At 40.3% G+C, this 19,906-nt stretch overlaps 1 protein-coding gene across 1 annotated transcript; it reads right to left on the reverse strand.

Annotated features, from left to right (window-relative positions):
• Positions 1–2,688: 2,688 nt before the first annotated feature.
• TEX11 (testis expressed 11) lies at positions 2,689–19,392 on the reverse strand. Its single transcript, XM_029282941.1, has 29 exons — positions 19,359–19,392; positions 18,563–18,768; positions 17,986–18,070; positions 17,459–17,538; positions 17,021–17,101; positions 16,807–16,926; positions 16,433–16,513; positions 16,211–16,296; positions 15,100–15,157; positions 14,872–14,967; positions 13,878–13,959; positions 13,340–13,418; positions 12,619–12,770; positions 12,129–12,214; positions 11,576–11,716; positions 10,469–10,571; positions 8,835–8,953; positions 8,303–8,388; positions 7,544–7,591; positions 7,169–7,209; positions 6,925–7,011; positions 6,305–6,375; positions 5,798–5,914; positions 5,327–5,402; positions 4,724–4,873; positions 4,335–4,443; positions 3,818–3,938; positions 3,341–3,514; positions 2,689–2,894 (listed from the first exon to the last, which is right to left on the reverse strand). The coding sequence occupies exons 1-29, from the start codon at positions 19,390–19,392 to the stop codon at positions 2,823–2,825; spliced, it is 2,841 nt and encodes a 946-aa protein (XP_029138774.1). The 3' UTR covers positions 2,689–2,822.
• Between the last annotated feature and the right edge of the window lie 514 nt (positions 19,393–19,906).

Genomic DNA, 19,906 nt, shown 5'->3' on the forward strand with positions numbered 1-19,906 from the left:
GGTAGGAGGTGGCAGTTGACCACTAGCCTCAAGAGCCACGGATGCAGCAGACGTGGCCAGTTTTTGCCCCTCTAGGTGTAATGGAGACTGGCAGCCTGTCAACCTTACCAAGAAGAAAAGGCAACAGAATGCTTTTATTTATCTAGATATGTAATTTTATATATATAATATATGCTCTAAATATATACATATACATGACTAGAGAATGTTCTGAACATAGTCATATATGTATATATATATATGTATATATATATGAGACTAGAGAGCACGAGGGGGCTGCTGAAATGTTCTTTGTAGGCGAAAGAATTGCTGCCTTGCCTCAGCCATTGGGACAGAAACTGCTGTGGTTGGAGGTGAGCTGAATGGTACGGAGCATTTGGGGGTGCTGTTTTGTGGTTCTTCCAAAACCGATTTCTGCATTTGGAAAGAGAGAAGCCAGCACTGTGATTATGGAGCAAGCAGAGGGCCCAGAACCACACAACAAGTTACAACAATTTATTTGAGCACGCAAAAGCAAAAGGATAATGCTTCATATTAACTGCACATTGTTTTATGTCACCTGATGTGTTTGCATGAGAGGTTTTTTTAAGCTGCTGTTAAACCAAAATCATGTTTGTGTTGGTGTGTTGGCTTTTCATTATTCCAAGCTTTTGATTTTAATAATGAACTGAACGGGTATACAATCCAGTTTTTTAACTTATTTTTTAAGATTGTTCCATTGTAAATAGTTTCCAGACCCAACCTACAGACCGTGTGGAATGAGCACAGCGGCTGTTTTGTGTTGCAGTCAGGTTACTCGTAGAGACTCGACTCCATCCCACCACCGACTTGTTCTGTGGAAGAGCATTGAGTTGTTCTGTGCAGTGAGAAGCTGGATGCAGCAGGGGGTGTGAAGAGAAGCTTGTGCCTTGGAGGGTCACTCTTTCAACCAGGTTTTCAGTGGAAAATTGACTTAAGAACCTGGAAAGTTCTTATTCTAGCAGAATTGTGCCAAATTCTGGTTGCAACACTTGAAGCCCTTCTGACCAAGCTAATCCTTAGAGGCTCCGTGAAGAATAGCACCCTCCATCTTATTTTGTGTTTCTACATGATCCTCGTTGCAGAGATGGGCCCCAGCCGTTCCTCGCTGCCGACATCTGCTTGCAATTCTTCAGGATAGCAAAGGGCCAGTGCAACTGAGAACAAGCTCTCTGTGTGGCACAGACTGTTAGTCTTCCATGGACTGCGGCTAGCTGCTAATGGGAAGCCCTGGTTTGTGGTCATGTCGATGTGTAGACTGTAGGTGCAAAAAGATTTTTTTTTATTACCAAACGAGAGTAAGTTGGATTTGTGAAAGTTCTGGGTGGAGTTTTCAAGTGTTTCTAGATTGGTGCAAACCCTTGCCTGGGGGGCCAAAGGAGAAGATTTGCCCACTTTTGTCATCTTGCCCCAATCTCAAAAGTTTGAAACAGGTGATTGTACACATCTTGTTTCCATGGAGCGAGAGCCACGGCTGCTACGGTAGGAGATCCGAGTTGTCCCAGTCCTAATTCCTTGGGTGGGACGAGGCCTCGGCTTGTAGCAGGTTGATGCTGTCCGCTCCATAGCTGGTAGGTAGCTGTATCATTCATTGTGTGATTTGTGCACGGCCTTCATTGTTAAACATGGGTGAAAACTCTCATCTTGCGGAGATTCATTCTGGTAAGCGAGAAGCCATTTCCACATCAGCTGTGTTGCAAAAATGTCAAGTGGAACTTTGGAAGGACCGGAGCTGCTGTTCGTTGGTAGGACTGAAGAATCGGGAGGAAGCCGCTGTCGGGTACGAGAATCCCTGGTGGGAGGATTTGGGAGAGGCCACCACCGACTTCCTCTGCTCAGCTGGTGTCTCAAGACATGTTCCGAAGAACCGGACTATGCATAAATAGAAACAGCTCTCGAGGTGGCTCTTCTCCAGGCTCCGATGACTTTTATTTTGTAATAGCCGGTCACTCTTCTAGGCTCATGGAGGAAGGGCCTGCCTCCTCCGTGGCGTAGCTGAAAGTATCCAATCACGACACTAGTGGGTTTACCAGTGTTTCTTCCAAGGAGACATATATTTTTAATAAATGAACATTGCAATGAACTCGTCTGCTGCTGTTTTCTTGGGAGGTCCTTGGTTTGAGAGGGGGGTTATCTTGTAGGGCTTCATGGACCAGGAATATTAATCCAAAGCCATTCATTAGTGCTCCCTCCATACAGTTTTGGAATCCTCTTTTAAGGCTATTTTGCTGGATTCTTTTTACTGTTACTTTCTAACCTTTAGTGGAGTTTCTCTCAAGCCATTCGCTACACAATAAATGTAGTTCTTGCAAAACTAGAAGTTGTGACAAATGCTGCAATGTAGCATGGTTATTCACCTTGCAGTGCAGGTGTGTCTACAACCCAGTAGACAACTGCCTACTAATAGTAATACAATGGTCTCTGCATGCTTGAGGAACTGCCTTCATAGCTGTGTTAATGAGATCAGTTAGGCATATGTGATACACTAGATAAGAAGCTGAACTTTAGATCTGAACTTAAATTCTGCTCCATTTGTGGAGCCTATTTCATTAGGGCAAAATGGGTAGATTGCTTGTGTAGACTGCCTTGAGCTTCCAAGAAAAAAATTGGCAATATAAATGTAACTATAAAAAATACACAAGGGAAGAGAAATATGTTTGCAAACAATTAGAACTGCTTTATTCAACTTCATGTTTGTGAAACATCCTCCCCTGAATAGTGCCTACAATTCCACTTGCCAGTGACGACCTGTATGCAGCCAGTTCCGTTCAGCGCAGGGCCACTGCTGGTGGCCACCGTCCCCGTCACTCTTCTTTGGAATGGAGTCTCTTTGCTTTGTCCACTTTGTCCAGCACCTCACCGTAAACACCGATCATCTGTGGACAAAGGTCACCTAAATCTTTAACAAATCGGCAGGATAGGCTGAGGAGTGCTGTGCAGCTCAGCCCTTCCATTAGTGGAAACAGCTAGCAGAGCTGGGGGAAGCAACAGGCCCACTAAAACAAGGACTGTGTGTTAAATGCTGCCTCCCGTGTCTTTGCAGTGCCTCAGACTCCTTTCAAAGGGCTGCTTAGGAAGAGGCTGTCGCTGCTCTGGGGAAGGACGGCGGCCCTTTTAGTTTCAGAGTGAGGTATTTGCATCCCTGTAACAAATCTTTGGAATCAAACCCATGGGACTGAAATCCCCTACTCCCCACTTGATGCTAAATCTCAGTAAGCAGTTTCCTCCCCAGTCGTGTGTTTGTCCTCCTGTGCGATGGGCCGTTTCAGAGGGTGCCCTGGGTGTGATTAAGTCCTCTACTCGTCCGTCCGCCCACCCTCACCTGATTCTCGTAGCTGTTCTTCAGAGTCCCCAAGTAGGCCAAGAACCGTATTCCTAGGCCACACCATTGCTCTGCTTCCTTGTATTTGCCAGCAGAGTACTGGTATATTCCTGTGTTCCAAGCTCTAGTCATAAGCCAGATTATCTCCACCTCTGGGTAATTAGCCTGTAGCCCCTGCTGACGTTCAAAGGAATATATCGCAGCTTTTAGTCCAAGCTTAGTTTTAAGAAGGCAAAAACATATACAGCTGTATTTTGCTTTAATGCTGCTGGATATGTGAACACATCAATTGCCTCATTTAACTGCCTGGACAGAAGTGGGGCCCACCAAGAGGATGTTGTTCTCATCCACCTCAGCCTGTGATGTTAACAGGAAGAGCCAGGCAAATATTCTCTTCTATCAAAACGCCCATCTGGCAGACTCTCAATAGACCCATGGAAAGGCCGCAGTCACAGAAAGAAGCTGCGTGATACTAACTGTGTTGTCCAGTATGGACAGAGCATCTTCAAAATAGGCCCAGGCCTCCTCCAGCACGCAAAGATCTGCCTCAATCGGGCCGGATGGCAGAGAAAGCTGGACCAGGCTGTGCAGGCACTTGCTGAGCGTGAAATACAATGAAAGGACAGGCCTGAGGAAAGCATCTGTGGGGTACCTTCTTTCTGCCTACTTTGCAAGGCATCCAAATCTCATCCCGGCAAGCAACCTGGTGCTAGCTGGCTCTTAGCAACTCTTGCTGGGTCAGGCCTGTCCAGCCCTCCCCTCCCCCCAACCTGGGACCTTCAACAACAGGGAAGGAAAAAGCAGGTGCTCCTTTTCAGAAAGAAGCAACCGTGAATGTCCCGAGTGAGGAAGGCATCCCTAGACTTTTTTTCTTGAGAAGAAATAAGAATTTTACCTGCAACAGCCATCCTCTCTCCCTAGGCCTGTCCTCCATCCACGCAGCCAGGATAAATGCTCCTTATGCGCCCAGCTGCTTCTCAGTACCTCTGCTTACCTGTAGGTGATTGTATCCATCGATTCACCTTTCCTAAGGAGAGTCAAGACCACCTTGAGAGCCCTCTTGCACACGGATGGATAGTGAGCGGGAGATTCCATGGCCAACGCTTGAGGAAGAAGTCATGGGAAAAAGAGACACCTTTCAATCCACTGGGCACCTGCCCTTTCACAACACTGCAGGGCTGCTGCTCAGAGAAAAAGGCTGTAAGCACAACAGCGATGGGTGGGGATCCCAGAAGCTTCAACTCCATTTTTGCTGTGGCAACTGGCTTCATTGCCCGAGAGTCACGGAAGCAGCAGTTCTCATTTGAAGCAGCTGCCTTGAAATGCAAGATCCCCCCCCCCCTCCTCAGGAAGGGTAGCAGGGGGAGCAGGCCTGGCTCTTACCAGCAATGGTTTCCAGAGTCTTGATCTCCACCTGTGGAAGCGCCACCACTTCGTCTAACAGGCTGGGCACTGCAGGAGAATTCAGCTTGGCACTGGCTTCAAATTCATAAAGCAGTAATATTGTATCTGTGGGGTCCTTGGGGAAATCGCCTATAGAGCAGAAAACAAGTCCCACTTTAGTAGCTCACGAGGTCTGACCGGAAAGGGGGGCAAAGCAACCCCCAGCCCGTACAGTTTCAGCACAGCGAAGAGGAATTCAGGTGGGAGACGGGCACTGCCAAGCCTACGAAGCCATGAGAGCAGACAAGGCCCGCCTGGTTTCCACTGAAGGACAAGAGCTGCCTGGGTCCCATTGCATCACTAGGCTTGAAAGGGGGCTCACTTCTCAGCAGGCACCGAAATTCAGGGCTCAGAGAGCCCCACAATCCGCTCTGAAAGGGCTGGAGCCTCGCTCGAAAGTGTTCAAGGGATTCCTGGCTGAAAGAGGCCTGCACCCCTGACAGACTTCAGCCTCGGGGCAAACAGTATCTCACGGCCGTCACTAACTAAGGCAAGCAGGTTTCACCATTAATTTATTTTGGAATTGTAGAAATTCTAGCTCACCTGTCTGCTTCAAGACTTTCCAGATTGCTCTGCAGGAGTGGATGTACTCGAGAGCCTGAGTCAGCAGTTCAGCCTGCTTTGGAAGCAAACACACATTTCAGGTAAACTGTACATGAGAGCATCACAACGTTTGTTAGAGTGTCAGGGAGAAGGCATTTCCTGACTTTTTGCCTACATAAACTTATCTACTGATTATCAATGCCTGGATACTATTTTTTTTAATTTAAATGTTCTGCAAATTCTCTAAAGAAGCACAAAAAGGTAGAATGACTATAGCTTTATGATATACAATGTGGAGTGCTGGAAGAATGGCTCAAGTATCAAATATTATTCCCATTTCCAAAGACAATCAGGCAGATGTCATCTCTACAGGACAATTAATCAGAAAAGAACTTAGGCCTTTCCTAAATTTCCATGAGGCACTACTCCTACAATACAAAAGTTAACATTTGAATTCCTTCCAAATTCTACCTCATCAGCAGGCAGCAAATTATTTCGGCTTATGTCCAGATCCACCGCGGCAGCCATGAGTAGGCATGTTCTCTGAGCGAGCAGGACAGCTTTATCATGAGGACAAAACTGGGAGAACTGCAGCAGGAGATATCAGTGCAACTGTAATTACTTTCCCCTTCATCAAAGCAGCTCAGAGCTATCCAAACTTGGTCAGAGAAGATCATAAGCCACTTAGAGAGGGATTTGCAATTTTTTAAAAACTTAAATCATGCTTGCATAGACAAAACAATCTCAAAACTCACTTCTGATTTTGCTCATAACTTGATTTATTTATTTATAAATTCAGTTTCTATAGCCACCCATCTCAATCCAATTGACTCTGGGTAGAGAACAATATCACAGTATCACACAATAACCACAGCACTGCAATCTTTGAGAAGGGTTCCTTTCAAAAAGAGTTTTGCACAAAGAACCCACATTTGCAAATGCAAAGAAATCAGGGAGAATTTAGGGAGAATTGCATACCTTGAATGATATTATAAAGAAATCTCTCATCACTTTTAAGCAGCCCTCACATCGCACAGCCAAGTTCCAAGCTCATAAAGCAAATAAAATAGTGTCAGATTCAACAGCATCACCAACAGCAATTATGACAATTCTGCTTAAGACAAAGCCTTTTCTCCTCTGAGAGGCTTAAAAAGTCGTGGATAATTTCTGTACAGAGATTTCATGGGGATTCTCATTATTGCGAAAGAATACCCATGCTTTTTAAATCCCTTCTTTATTCAGCCCATAAAGACACATTCTCCCGCTCCTCTTCTTGGAACGCATGAGGTAAAGTGGCCATGCGGACAAGCTGTCTTGAACAACTGACCAACAGTGTTTACTGCTGACAAGCGCAAGAAAACCCGATTCCTCGCACTCAGATCGCTCCTCCTTGTTTCTGATTACAGGCCTCGCCCCCAGGGCCGTTGCGTCTGTGCACGAATGCAGAAGGGAGTCAGATAACGCTATTTTGCACAGGAGGGAATGCTTGCACCCCTGATGGGAGCCCCCCCCGCCCAAGCATTTCCACATTATGCTTTTTGTTTTGGAATCCCGCGGTGAGGAAGCAGGGTGATGGCGGACTCCGCGTCATGGCCTACCTATCTTCCTGAACCACTGAGCTTCACTGACCCTGATTTCCAGCATCTCCTTTTCCTCACTGTGCAGCTCATCAAGTCTACGGTGAGCTGGAAGAAACGAATTAATGTTAGCAACAAACATGGATTTATGAACCTTGTACTTTCTGACTGGGACTTTATAAAGCAGCTAAAGGTCTGTCTGGGTTCTGAACAGACGACACTTAGTAAATGAACACAATGTACAATGATCTAGCTAGCTTAATACCTGCTGTCACGTGTGCTAGCAGTGTCTCCATATCTTTAATCCTAAAATAAAAAAGTGGCAGTTATTTAGCATCTCTAAATGATATTCAAGAGAGAAAAATATCTTCGCTGAAGAAACAGCAGTTAAAATAAACCAGTAATAACACTGCTCTTCTATGAGGAAATAGAAATATGATTACATGACAGAAGAACTAACACTGCCGACAGGAGGTTGAAATAAAATCTAAATCTAGGTTCAGTACTATGTTAGTGACAGTTCAAAACAACCATGGCTAAACGTTTATCTCCCTCTACGTAAGTCAAGTGGCTATTTAACTTTTCTCAGTAACACCTTATCAAAAGCTGAATATCAATAATTATTAGAAATGTAACTCACATCTCCTCTTCAGATGTCACTTTTGACAATACAAGTCGAATCAAACACCTGCAACAAAAGCCAATTATACCAAATGTTGTTTAGCACACATAATTTAAAACATCCACCTTCCTTCAAGAGCTATTCTCTTTACTTTTATCGTTGTTTACTAACTGTAGAGGCTCCTTTGCCAAATCAATCCAGCACAAAAAGTCCACATCCAGTGTTGAAGAAAGATGGCAAAATTTTTAATAATAATTTGGTAGTGGAATTTTCCTCCAATGGGATTTTCCCATGTATTTTACCAGGAAACATAGATAGGGCAGGCTAGAAAAGTCAGTGCCCTCCTAACCATACCCAAGCACTCCGAGTTTGATGGCGATGTCCATTTTGCTCTATGAGTTCATGGTGACCTAACCCTAACCCTAAGTGGAATTTTCCCCCAATGGGATTTTCCCATGTATTTTACCAGGAAACATAGATAGGGCAGGCTAGAAAAGTCAGTGCCCTCCTAACCATACCCAAGCACTCCGAGTTTGATGGCGATGTCCACTTTCCTCTCCGAGTTCATGGTGACCTAACCCTATAGGTGAACTCAAATTCAGGAGCACTAATATAAGAGATACGTTTAAAAAATGAATCTGAAATAAGATTTCAAGTAAAGCAAATCTTTCCCATATATAAAATGAGGGCATCTTAAGGAAATATAAAAGAAGACTGAAGTCTTCATATTCTGACAGCAAATTATGAAACAAAACAGCATTTATATATGTTACTCACTTTACTGCTGTAAGCGCTTGCTGGCAACCCTCCAAGTGTTGAGATAAATACCCCAAGGCTTTAATGGCCATAGCCTGTTGATCATTCTGAAGGGAAAATGCTTTAATTAGTAATATAACTATGACAAATATAACTTTAGTATGATCTTGTTCTGTCTGAACACAATGAGTGTCATATTTTAAACACAATTCACACAGGGTCAGGCTGAAAAACTTCCTGTATCTGGGGGATCATCATTCAAAGCACAAAACGTGGAGCAAATGCTGAGGAGTAGAAAATCATCCCCCAGCTCCATTGTCTTTCACTAATTTTCTCTCTCTTGGGTGATCATTGTAAGTATCCAACTGAGGATACAGTTTTCAAATTTTGCTTCTTTTCCTCTTCCCACCCCTTCCTTAGCTTTTCCTCTTGTTGTAAATTGCAGAAGAGAATGGAGAATGGAATGCTTTCCTTTTACTGACTCTATCTAAAATTTTCAATTAAAAAGGAGGAGTTATAGAAATCCCAGCAGTCATGAGAATCCAATTTATACCTCCAGGGCGAATTGAGCTGCTAAGCTCAGAAGGTTGGTCGCCATAGATCCTTCCAGGAGCAGTTTGCCTTCCGTGAACTCTGCAGCCGATTTCTCCATTGCTACAAAGGCATCCAAAGCTAAAAGACAGACGAGAGACACTAAGGGAGCGGCCTTGGCCTGCTCACTCAGACCTGGACTGGCTCCTTCAGACCTGGGAGCGACTGGGAGGAGCTTTGCTCCGAGAAGAGAAACCTGTTGCTCTTTTACTGCCGCTAGCATCAGTGGGCTGTCTAGTGATGGCCTGTATCAGATAGCCCAGGTTCTGGGTCAATCTCTTCAAAGGCCAAATTGTCATTGTGTGTGGAATCTCAGCTACTTCTGCGTAAGGTCTGAACTTACAGTAGGCTGTTCTTCCATATTCCATAGCGTAGCAATTGTAGGCTTTTGTAAGAAAAATAAAGTATTGTTGTACCTTGCAGACAAAAACATTTGTCAGTTCTTACAGTGCTGTAAGATTTTTTGTTGTTCTTGCACAGAGATCTAGTTGTTGCTAGTAAATCATTTCTTGTGTCCGTGATATGTACAAATTGTGTTTTTCATTCTGTTTGTTATATAAGGGACTGCTTTGGTTTATGAATATGGTATAAATGGGTGTATTTAGATAGCAATCTTAAGAGACAGCCTGGGGTCACTCTCCACCCCTCTCCCAAGTTCAGGAACTTGCGTTTTTTACCAGAACAAAACCCAAAGATGCTACTTTTGAGTCAAGCTCTATTGCGAAGTTACTCTTTTGGCTTGAATCCTCAATTATGTTTAAATAAATTACGTATATGAGAAAGATCTATGTTAAATAACATGCAGTAAATATATATTATGAATATCAAGGAAAATTACTTTGTTTTTCATGATTGCAAATTTAAACAAGTGAGATTGCCAAAGAATCATATTCTGTAGTCTGTCTCTCTGAATGTATTTTTCTTATTCTATGTATTTTTCCTAATTATAGCGCCCTTTATTCTTTTTACCATTTTAATCCATCCAGACAACCCTAAATCTGGTGGATGAGAAATATATAAAAACTATATGGTTAAATACATGATTCAAATAGGACATATTAAAGCTCATGCTGAAATATACCAATACCAAACTGTTGAAGGATATAATGTATGCCCAAGTAATTCATTTAAAATCTAAAAATATGCTACCCTGATTCCAAATATATGACCAAATAACAGTGGTGTAACTAAAAATCACTACTATTTTGCATACCCTGATAATAGTTATTAGCATCTTTTGGATGACATTAATAACAACAATCAAGGAAGAGGGATTACCAAAGTGACAGTGTGCTACCAAGAAGCATTTCTGCCCTAAATTCTGAGATGTGTCCTGGACAGTCAAAGGATTCTAAATCTGGAACTTTTACATTCTTTCTGCTGATGCCTTTTGTGTAATTTGCCATATTCTCTTAAAAACATAATTCTATGCACCCCTTCTATGCAGTTGTGAATACCACTTTGTGACAAGAGGTGCTTGTCTGATCTATAGAGGGCAAAGGTGGGATAAACCGTCATTAGATTCTCTCGTTCCTTGCCCTTAAACAGATGCATGACATATTCACTGGCACAGTAAAAGCACAAAGGCACAAATACCTTTGAGGGTATTTTTCTCTAAGACTGCTATTTTATAAACATAGAAGTGAGTGAAGATGCTGTTTGGGTCGTATCTTTCCGCCTTCTTTATAGCCTCAGTAGCCTTTAGGTAAAGAGAATCAGCTCAGTTAGTCACAGTAACAGCCAAATAACTAGTTAATAGCTATATAATTAGTTTCTATTAAATACTAACATTTCTGCAATAAAACATTTATATTATATTATATCATATCATATCAAACAATTACTGTAATATATCCCAAATGAAGCAACAGAGTAACTCTTGCACTTCAGTTTCAACAGTTTCTCTTTTTCATTTTTAGTCTTTAAGTTCATCTGGAGTAATAAAAACAACATAAATACATTCTCTGCTGACAAGATGAGGTCCCAGCAAAAAGGACCACTTTGCTTCTGCAGGGATGCTGGCAAAGGAATTGTGTTGATGTAGCTAATTCATGCCAGAAGCTTTGAAACAAAAGATGAGTTGGCAAGGGTGCCATTGTCTCCTGGTTCTTCCTAAAACAGCTAAGGCTCATGCAAGCATTCTTCTTTCCTAAGGAGTCTGAAGTGAGGTACACATGTGTACCATCATAGGTGAGCAATGCAAATGATGCCAGAGATGTCCTGAGAGAAATGAGGCAAGACTAGCTGTAACATCTGCCAGAATAGGATGTTCCTTTGGGAAGGGACAGGCTGTATGACCTCTGGGTCTTCTGCAGCCGACAGCTAGCTTAAGAATATGCCTTTACATGGATTAATATTAACATGCTAACAACCCCAGCAAGAAGCAGATGGATTTGATACACTCTGGCAGATCTTCTCCTCCTTGTGAAGATTACTTTCTTCCATTGCCAAGTGATGACCAAGGCAAAGTATATAAATCTGGTGATGATCCTTATCTACGGGCATAAAGGAGAGACCCTGCTCTCTTGGGCTTCATGTAGCTCAGGCCTTCAATATTAAGTAGTAAGACCCCCTCCTCCCCAAACGCTCCCTTCAGAATGAATCAGCTCCTGATTCCAAGCCACAGTCAAAGATTCCTTCTCTGCCCAGAGAGAAAGTTAAAGAGAGTCCCCCGAAAAAAGAGGATGCAAAGAAGAAGAATACCTCGTCAGGCTCTTTCAAGTGAAGATAGCAAGCAGCCATGTTCCTGTACAGTTTTGCCAGGTTTTGCTGGTCTGTCTGCCCAGATGCGTAAAAGCTGAGAGAATAGTTGTACCACTGAAGGGCTTCAGGATAGCTCTTTGACTAGAAAACAGCAACCGGGTCTTAATGTTAGACGTGCTCTAAGCACGTGCCTATGAAAGGCAGAGAGGCAGGTTCCTTTCTAAGACCAGGAGAGAAATCCCCAGAGTTTCTCCTTTACTATATATTAACTAAAATTAGTTATTATGAGCTTAATCAGACACCCCAACCTCAATGCAAAACAAGGGACAAATCTTCAGAGAAATGATGAACACAACACAAGACAGATATTTTCACAATATTAGTCACCTGCACAATATCTTTACTAGTTTGGAATATATTAAATGACAGATAATGAAGACCGTCTATTTACTCTATAGCATTATCAATAATCTTGGATTGCAACTTTAAGGTATTATCTGCATACTTTGAAAAGGTTATGCTGACTTTGCTCAGGGGTAGTAAGAGGACAAACCTCGTAATTCTTAGCTGCTCTGTCCCACAGAACAAGGTGTAAACGGTTGAGTATTTCAGGAGGCAGTTGCTTTCCTACGCTGTGTGCTAAGAAGATAAATTTCAGTATTTCACTAATTGTACAAATCTGAAGAATGTCTATATTTCTAACTATATTGAGCAGTATCAGATCTAAGATCATCTATGACAGCTACGATAGCAATACTAAGCAAGATTTCACCTAAAACCTCAAAATACTGCTACTAAAATTTCCAGTAACACATTTCAAAAGTGGACTCTTGGAATCATGGTTAAAAGTCGAACAATTTAAAGATAAGCTTAAATTAATGTTAATCTTAAATTAATGGTAAAGTTATACAATTTTAATCAGAATGAAGTTATAATTGCTGGATTTCTTAGCTGAAAAATTCAAGCAAAACAGAGCTTTTCACATTCTGCAAATTCCTTTCAGGTATCTACCCTAGAAGTATAATTAAAAGCTGGACACAGACCTGCGATGGCATCTTCGACCATTCCCTTGGCAAGTGGCTCCTTCATTCTCTGTAACAGGAGTTCGATGTGAAAGAGAAGGACTCTGCCAGCATCTGGGGATCTTTCGAACAGCTGAGAGGCTGATTTCAGAAAGTCAAATCCAATGGCTTCCCTGAATGTACATGAAAATAAGCTGGGCATTTTGACACCATGGAAAGCTAAAAGAATTCATATATTTCTCAGTAACAGAAACCTGACATCCTGTCCTGTGTTACTCTTCCAGAACAGTCATTAAGGCACGGATTTTCATATCAAAAGCTTGCTGGAGCACTCTGACAGGAATCAAATTGTAGGTCTGTGCATAGTACATACTGCTGCAATTGTGCTAATTGTAGGTCTTTGGCTGAAAATGCTGCTTATCCAAATGTGTCTCTTCAAATCAATCTGAGCATCCAAATCAAGAATTACTAATCATCCTTTGTTTCATTTATTCCCACCTAGCCAATGCACCTGCGCCTATTGCAGCTATCCTGCTGCTGGGTAACTCTGGCACTCTGTCAGTTCACCTCCCTTTATTGCAAGATAATAAATCATAATTATACAAACAAGTTGCAGAAAATTGGAGTTTGTTAAAAAAACACACACAAAGAAGATAGGTGGATGTCTTGGATATTCCCTAAATAGTCTTATGATAGACACAGATGCCCAGTTGTGTCCCAGAGGGCCCTTCGATCTTTATACCTCTCATGTCCAAGGAGCAACTTTGCAGTGTCCAGACAGATCTCCGGAGAAACCTCATGCTGCAGAAGTTCAGTGACAGCTAGAAAGCAGCAATAGCAAGGTTAGCATGTTTACTAAAAGGGTTTGTATATGTGTGTGTGTGGGGGGGAGGGAATAAAGTGTAAGTACTTTGTCTTATACAAGATTGACTAAATAACCAATGATCCAAAGAGCCTCGATGGACAGAGAGACTGGGGTACTTTATACTGCTAGGCAGTAGGAAAATGAATATATTCAATAATCTTTGCTTGTAGAAAGGAGGAAAGGAAAAATTCACATGAGTGAATGTGGACGCTGTTTGTAAAACTCTTAAGGGCTCCTGCATTCATTTAAACTTTCTTTCCTTTGTTCAGAATCAAAGAAGTACATCAGCTTAATTTAAACCTGTACAAGTTAAAATGAAGCTGCTACCACTTCGGTTCACCTCCTTCTCTATTATAACTCAGACATCCTTTGGAGTGGTGATGTTGTTGCTCTTATGCTGAACCAAGAATAATACCTTTTCTAATATCTTCATCCGATGCATCGCCTTTCAGGAGAATTTTAATTTTTAAGTAAAAACCAGCTGGATGTAAATTCTCCTGTAAATCAAGACATCAAGGTATTAGTTGATAGCCAAACTATTTTTATCAGATTCAGAGTATTTTTAATTACCTGCTGGGAGAGCACAGCCTATTCATAAAGAATGTCAAAACTTTTCATGAGTAAATTCTCCATATCTTCTAGAACAATGTTAAATATCCTTAGCAACGGTCTACCTACTATTGCCAGATTACCAGTTAATAATTGTTTTTATTAGATTTATATCCCATTTTTTTTTCTTTTACAAGCTCAGGATGATGAACCCAGTACTCTTCCCGTTTTCCCCAAGATAGAATTCCGGAGGGTAAATTGTGGTCCAAAGTCACCAGGGAACTTCCATAATGAAGGATGGACTTGAACCACACCAGTTAACCACTACGTGGCACTTAATCTTCCATTTGAGAGCCTCAGAAATCTTTTCCCTCAGAAGCCTCATATATAAGGAAATTAAAAAGTTATCTCAATAAATCCCAGAGACCTCAAATCATTATTCTCATTTTAAGCAGTAAAATATTATTTTATTCTCTCTTTGACATCATTTTGAATTTAAAAAAAAACTATTAGGACCAACAGGGAGATAGGGCAGTATATAAATTTAAATAATAAATAAACAAACTACACTGACCTTAATTTTATCAGATGCATAGAGATGAAATGAGATTTGTATGTATGCTGTGCACACATAAACACTTCACTATTGTATAGTCTGCACCCTACGCATCTGATGAAGGGAATTGCAGTTCACAAAAGAAGATATCTTTTAACAATTTTTTGGGAAAGGTACTACTAGATTCTTTTTCCTTTTTTGTTGCCTATAGACTAAGACAGCTTTCCTCCATGTATTATCTTGGGAGTCATTCTACTGATTGCAAAACTCTTAAGAATTAGCCTAGCCCAGAAATCAACCTCACCTCATTAGCCATGATGATAGCCTGGAGAGCTTTCTCTTGATATTGTTTATAATCCCATTCCAAATACACAGTAGCTAATAATCGTAGTACTTTTGCCTATAAATAAAATTAAATTAATATTTACACTCAAAAGGCTGAGAATTGGAGAGGGGCAATGAAGGTCATGTATCAATAGTTCTCACACTGAATGACAAAGATATTTTCCATTGGATTACAAAGGTTTCTCACCTGCATTTCTTTACTAATTGAACAGTTTTTGTGCATCTTTCCAATTTCACAGCTCAGGCTATTTAATAAAAAAAAGAAACAGAATGGATTAACTGACCTTGAAGGGGAAAAGAAAACCCACCTGATAAGTAAAAACCTGCCCTAAAGATGCATTCACAAAGGAGACCCACACTGTGTAAAAATAAACATGCCCGATGTCCTGACATTGTAGTGTATTAATTTTGCAATGTTATTATTTGACATACTGCAACTTAAACACTTAAGAAATTATACCGGAGATCTTCTATTGTAAAGCTATGAAAGGAACAGAATACAGAGGAGGTGAAGCTTTTTCCTCCATGGGCCAGGATACAGAGGCCTTCAGGCATACCTCTATCTCAGGGGCTCCCAACCAGGGGTGTGAGACGATATTCCAGGGGGTGCGAAAACTTGGGTTTTCAAAATTATAGTGCATATGCATAATTCGTAGCCGTTATTTCAAACTTTTGTAAGGGGTGCGAGAATATATCAGAAGCATTCTAGGAGTGCAGGGTATAGAAAAGGTTGGCAACCGCTGCTCTATTTATATTATATACTACAGTAATGCTTATTCTTTCAAATAACCTGGATATAATTTTTTTTTAAATAAGCACTCTATTTTGTTACTTAAAAGCCAGCATGCATGTATTATGCAAGCATTTGGAGAGACTGTGCAAGTTTTCTCTCTTTAATCCGGAAATAAATCACACGCACAAACTTTCTTTAAATGGTACCTTATTATAAGTAAATTACACCTGCAAGTTTACATAACTGAATAGTGATGATTGCTTTATTTAAGAAAAAGAAAGCTGGAGTTAAGGGAATTCTGAAAGAAGCAACATCCAGAGTTTCTACTTTTTTCCCCTTCTTTTGCATCAAACCACCTGGGCCCTTCAAATGCACTTATAAAATTACCTTAGCCTTGACTACATCTGCAGCTAGAAGAATCTCTAAATCACTAGACAGCATCAGATCACTCCTTCTGATAAGTGCTTGTTTTAAATCTCAGTGGCTATACATAGGGCAGAATTGGACATTTTATTTATTGCTTATCAAACTATTACCTAAGTCAAAAGTAATAGAGTCAAATTACCTGAGCCAAAAGGAACTCTGCTCATATCTCTTGAATTCGTATGTTTCTATGCCAAAGTTATAGCATAGGAGAAAAAGGTAACAAACCTGTAATTAAATTAGAGTAATTTATACCAGTTTTGTAATTGTTGTTTTTAAAAAACTGGGAATTAACCAAGTTTATTTTTTCATAGTTCTGGAGGACCAGGACAGTACAACAAAATGAAAAGGTGTTTAACCTGACCTCTTTTGGCAGCCTTATCAGGATGTCTTTACACCGTTGAACACACATGACCGCCTTCTGAAAATCTGCTAAAGCAACTGCCTAAGAAAGCAACATGATATGCTAATGAATTGCTTGGATGATCCATGGATTTCTTTTAAATTAATGGTTAAAAAATTAATAGAATTTTGCATTAGAGGAGTGCTAACAAAGTGGTATATCAGATTAAGTAGCTATATGGGAGGCAGCAATCCAATGAACTGCATAATATAGATTGAACATAGAATTATAGAATATTGTTACTGTAATGTTGTTACTGAATAATAACAATACAGATAAAATCCACTTGTTGCCATTATGCTGCTACAATGAATTGAATTATTTTTCAAACATACAGATTCAGCCTGGTAAGACAGAACTTTGAATATATCCCTCTGTATGTCAGCTTTGTGCATATTCGCCTCAGCCTCACTGCTGCAGTTCTTGTTCAACTGGGCATAAAGTTTCTCTAGATCCTGTAAAATAAAGCACATAATAGGCTAAAACTACATGCAACCACTATTATGTCACTTACTAAAAACTTACAAACGTTAGAAAGCCTCAACTTACACTCAGGGCAATTTCAAGGAAATCATTTGCAAGGGCAGGTTTTCCAACATCCACCCAACCTTTTCCAGTCTTCATTAACATCTAGATCATAAAAGACATATGCAAATTTAAAAGAAAACAGAAATATTGGCAAATCTAGAAACTAGATATATTTCATGTAATCTTTTAGAGACTTTTATAATGTGGTTGCTTTAGGCATACTCTTCATCAACAATTATTTGTTAAGGTAAGAATATACATCATGCTATCATATTTCTACATCACTTCTCTGGCTTGCAACAAACCCAAACTACTGTCAATTTCTCTTGGAGACAGAATAAAAATTTGAAATGTATTTGAAAACAATATTCTTCTAACATTCTTGAACCTTATCAGCTCTCTAGCATTTCAGGAAGCAGAAGACAAACATAAATAATATTTGGACACAAACTATATTACCAAAATTTGCCTTCGTATCATCTCCTCATTTGAATCACCTACTTCACAAAACATCATCAGGTTGCAGGCAACATGGCGTACTACAGAAATATGCAAAGACATTAACTATTTCAATTCTCAGTGAAAATATAGATAAGAAAACAAATATTTGTGACATGGAATAAATGCAAAATATCTGTAAACAGTAAGGAGGGCAACACATTTGTTAGTGATACATGCTGTGCTCAGTTCACCATTTCCATTTGTTCCAATTCATTCACTCCAGCATCAACTTCAGAAAAAAACATAACAAAACCTAATGTCAGGTATCTGCCTCTGAGTCCCTTTAGTGCTGACATTAGAAACAAAATATTTTTAAATTGCAAACACTATGATTTAATGGGGCACAAAAAGGTAGAAAACATCTATAGATTTTTCAAGAAGGACATTCATGAGAGGTCATACAAGAAGATAAACATAAAACATTTTACTCATTTTAGTTAATCAAATATTTTTGCTGTGATATATGGCTGCAAATTCAAACTGACATTTAACTCTTTGCATATCGGTGATACCAGGAGCTGTTTTTTTTGCCACAGTCCAATTCCATAAGTTAACTGCACTTTCCTCAACCTGTAGGGGAAAAAAACAAGGACAAAAATTGAAAACCCTTAAAATTCATATAAATCCTTTATATACAAATAAAATAGCCAAAATGTTAAAGCTATGCATTGATTATTTAATTTCATCATAGGACATTTGGAATTCCAGGAAAATGTAGAAAAGAGAAAGAGGAACTAGAGGGACAAAAGAACAGAGGTGGACAGAAGATGGCCTAGCAGGTGCTGGCAGACCACTGCTAATCTGAGATGGATCAACAAGTATCATTTCACAAGAGCAGTTGGACCCTCTCTCTTCACTCTTTGCTCAATTATGCTGCTGTAGTGAGAGAAAGATTTGGGCTAATGCATAGTAAGGTGTTCTACACCTTTGGAGATATGTGGAAGAGCGAATATTAAGTATTTAACTAACACATCAAATGTTTGTAATCAGATTTTTTGATGGGCTACTTCCTTAAATTTTCAACCTGTTACCTTTAATGATCCTTGTTTTTTTTTTCTCTACCTGGGCTTTCTGATTCTCTTTCCACTTTTCTTTATTTATACTTTGTATACTGCCGAACAGCTTCTCAATACTTTCTGATATAGCAAATAATGTCTCTTGGTTCATCAATTCTTGAATTAATCCTGAAAGAAATATTAGAATAAAGTAGAGGCAGCAAATTGTTTTCAAGTCAGACAACTTACATTTTCTTTCTCTTGTCCCAATAGCTAAATAAAATACCAGAGCCCAAGGATGTCAGCTGATGGGATTTAAATAAGAATTCTCCTAAGCAGAGTCTATCTTTAGGATTCGGCATCAGGGGTCATCTTGGCCTTGCTGCAAAAACTGCAGAGTGCAGTTTCCTTCTCTTCTCATCAGAAGCCGCCTGGACAGAAGTGAGTCAAGAGGAAATACAGTGCAGTGGGCAGAGACAGTCAGGAAAGGATAGAGGCCATCCTATCCAAGTCTGATCAAGCCCAACCACAATCCTGAAGCAGGCGATGCCATCTCCTCAAACAGTCAAGTGTCTGCTAGGGAAGTGGCCTTTTCTTGTATTTCCCAGCAGCATTGGGAAAGATTGTAAGAGGCTGTCCTTCTTTTGGAAGTTTAGATCTGTAAAATAATCCTACAACAATCCTTAATATGCTTAATATGGGTGGGATAACGGTGCTGACAAACACTCTGGTTCTGACCAACAAACTCAAATTGTTAAATAGAATCCAGAGCAGAATCAGAAATCTTTTTGAAACAACAGGTTTGAAAGAACCTGCACAGAGAAAAAAAAGTTAAATATTTCATTACTTTATGCAAAAGTTACCTCTTATTTCCAGACTGTCTCTTTCATCTTCCATTTCTGCTATATAGAATAACAGGCCCTTGAAAAGAATTTACAATCTTAATTGTTCTAGTAGTTTATATCTTAACGGATTATCTTTCCTACATTTTTCCTACTTTGGGCATCCTTCAGCCTTTGCTGGGTTGACAGAACTGCAATGAGGACCAGCTTTCTGTTGACCCAGTGAAGTCCATTTGTTGCCCTTTCACAGCCTCTTTCTGGCCAGCCAGCCAGCACTTTGTTTTTACATTGTTAGCCAACCAGTCTTCTTTACAAATGTTACTTAGAAAATCTGTCTTGAGCAAACCCTACGCTGCCCTCTGGAAGGCCCCTGAGCATGTATAGAATGCCTCCTCCTTCTTACTGAAGATTTAATTTCCAATGGCCAAGAGATTGTTAGGTGACCTGAGGGGAAGAAATAAACTAAGACAATGATTAAAGCCCAGGCAAGAGTGCTTCTGAGAATGTACTTCCATAGAAGAAGCTCACCAGCGAACTTTTCTTTGGGGAACAAGCTTTATATCATATTT

Source organism: Protobothrops mucrosquamatus, unplaced genomic scaffold, assembly GCF_001527695.2.
Source record: "Protobothrops mucrosquamatus isolate PMUCROS unplaced genomic scaffold, P.Mucros_1.0 scaffold4, whole genome shotgun sequence".
Taxonomy (NCBI): domain Eukaryota; kingdom Metazoa; phylum Chordata; class Lepidosauria; order Squamata; family Viperidae; genus Protobothrops; species Protobothrops mucrosquamatus.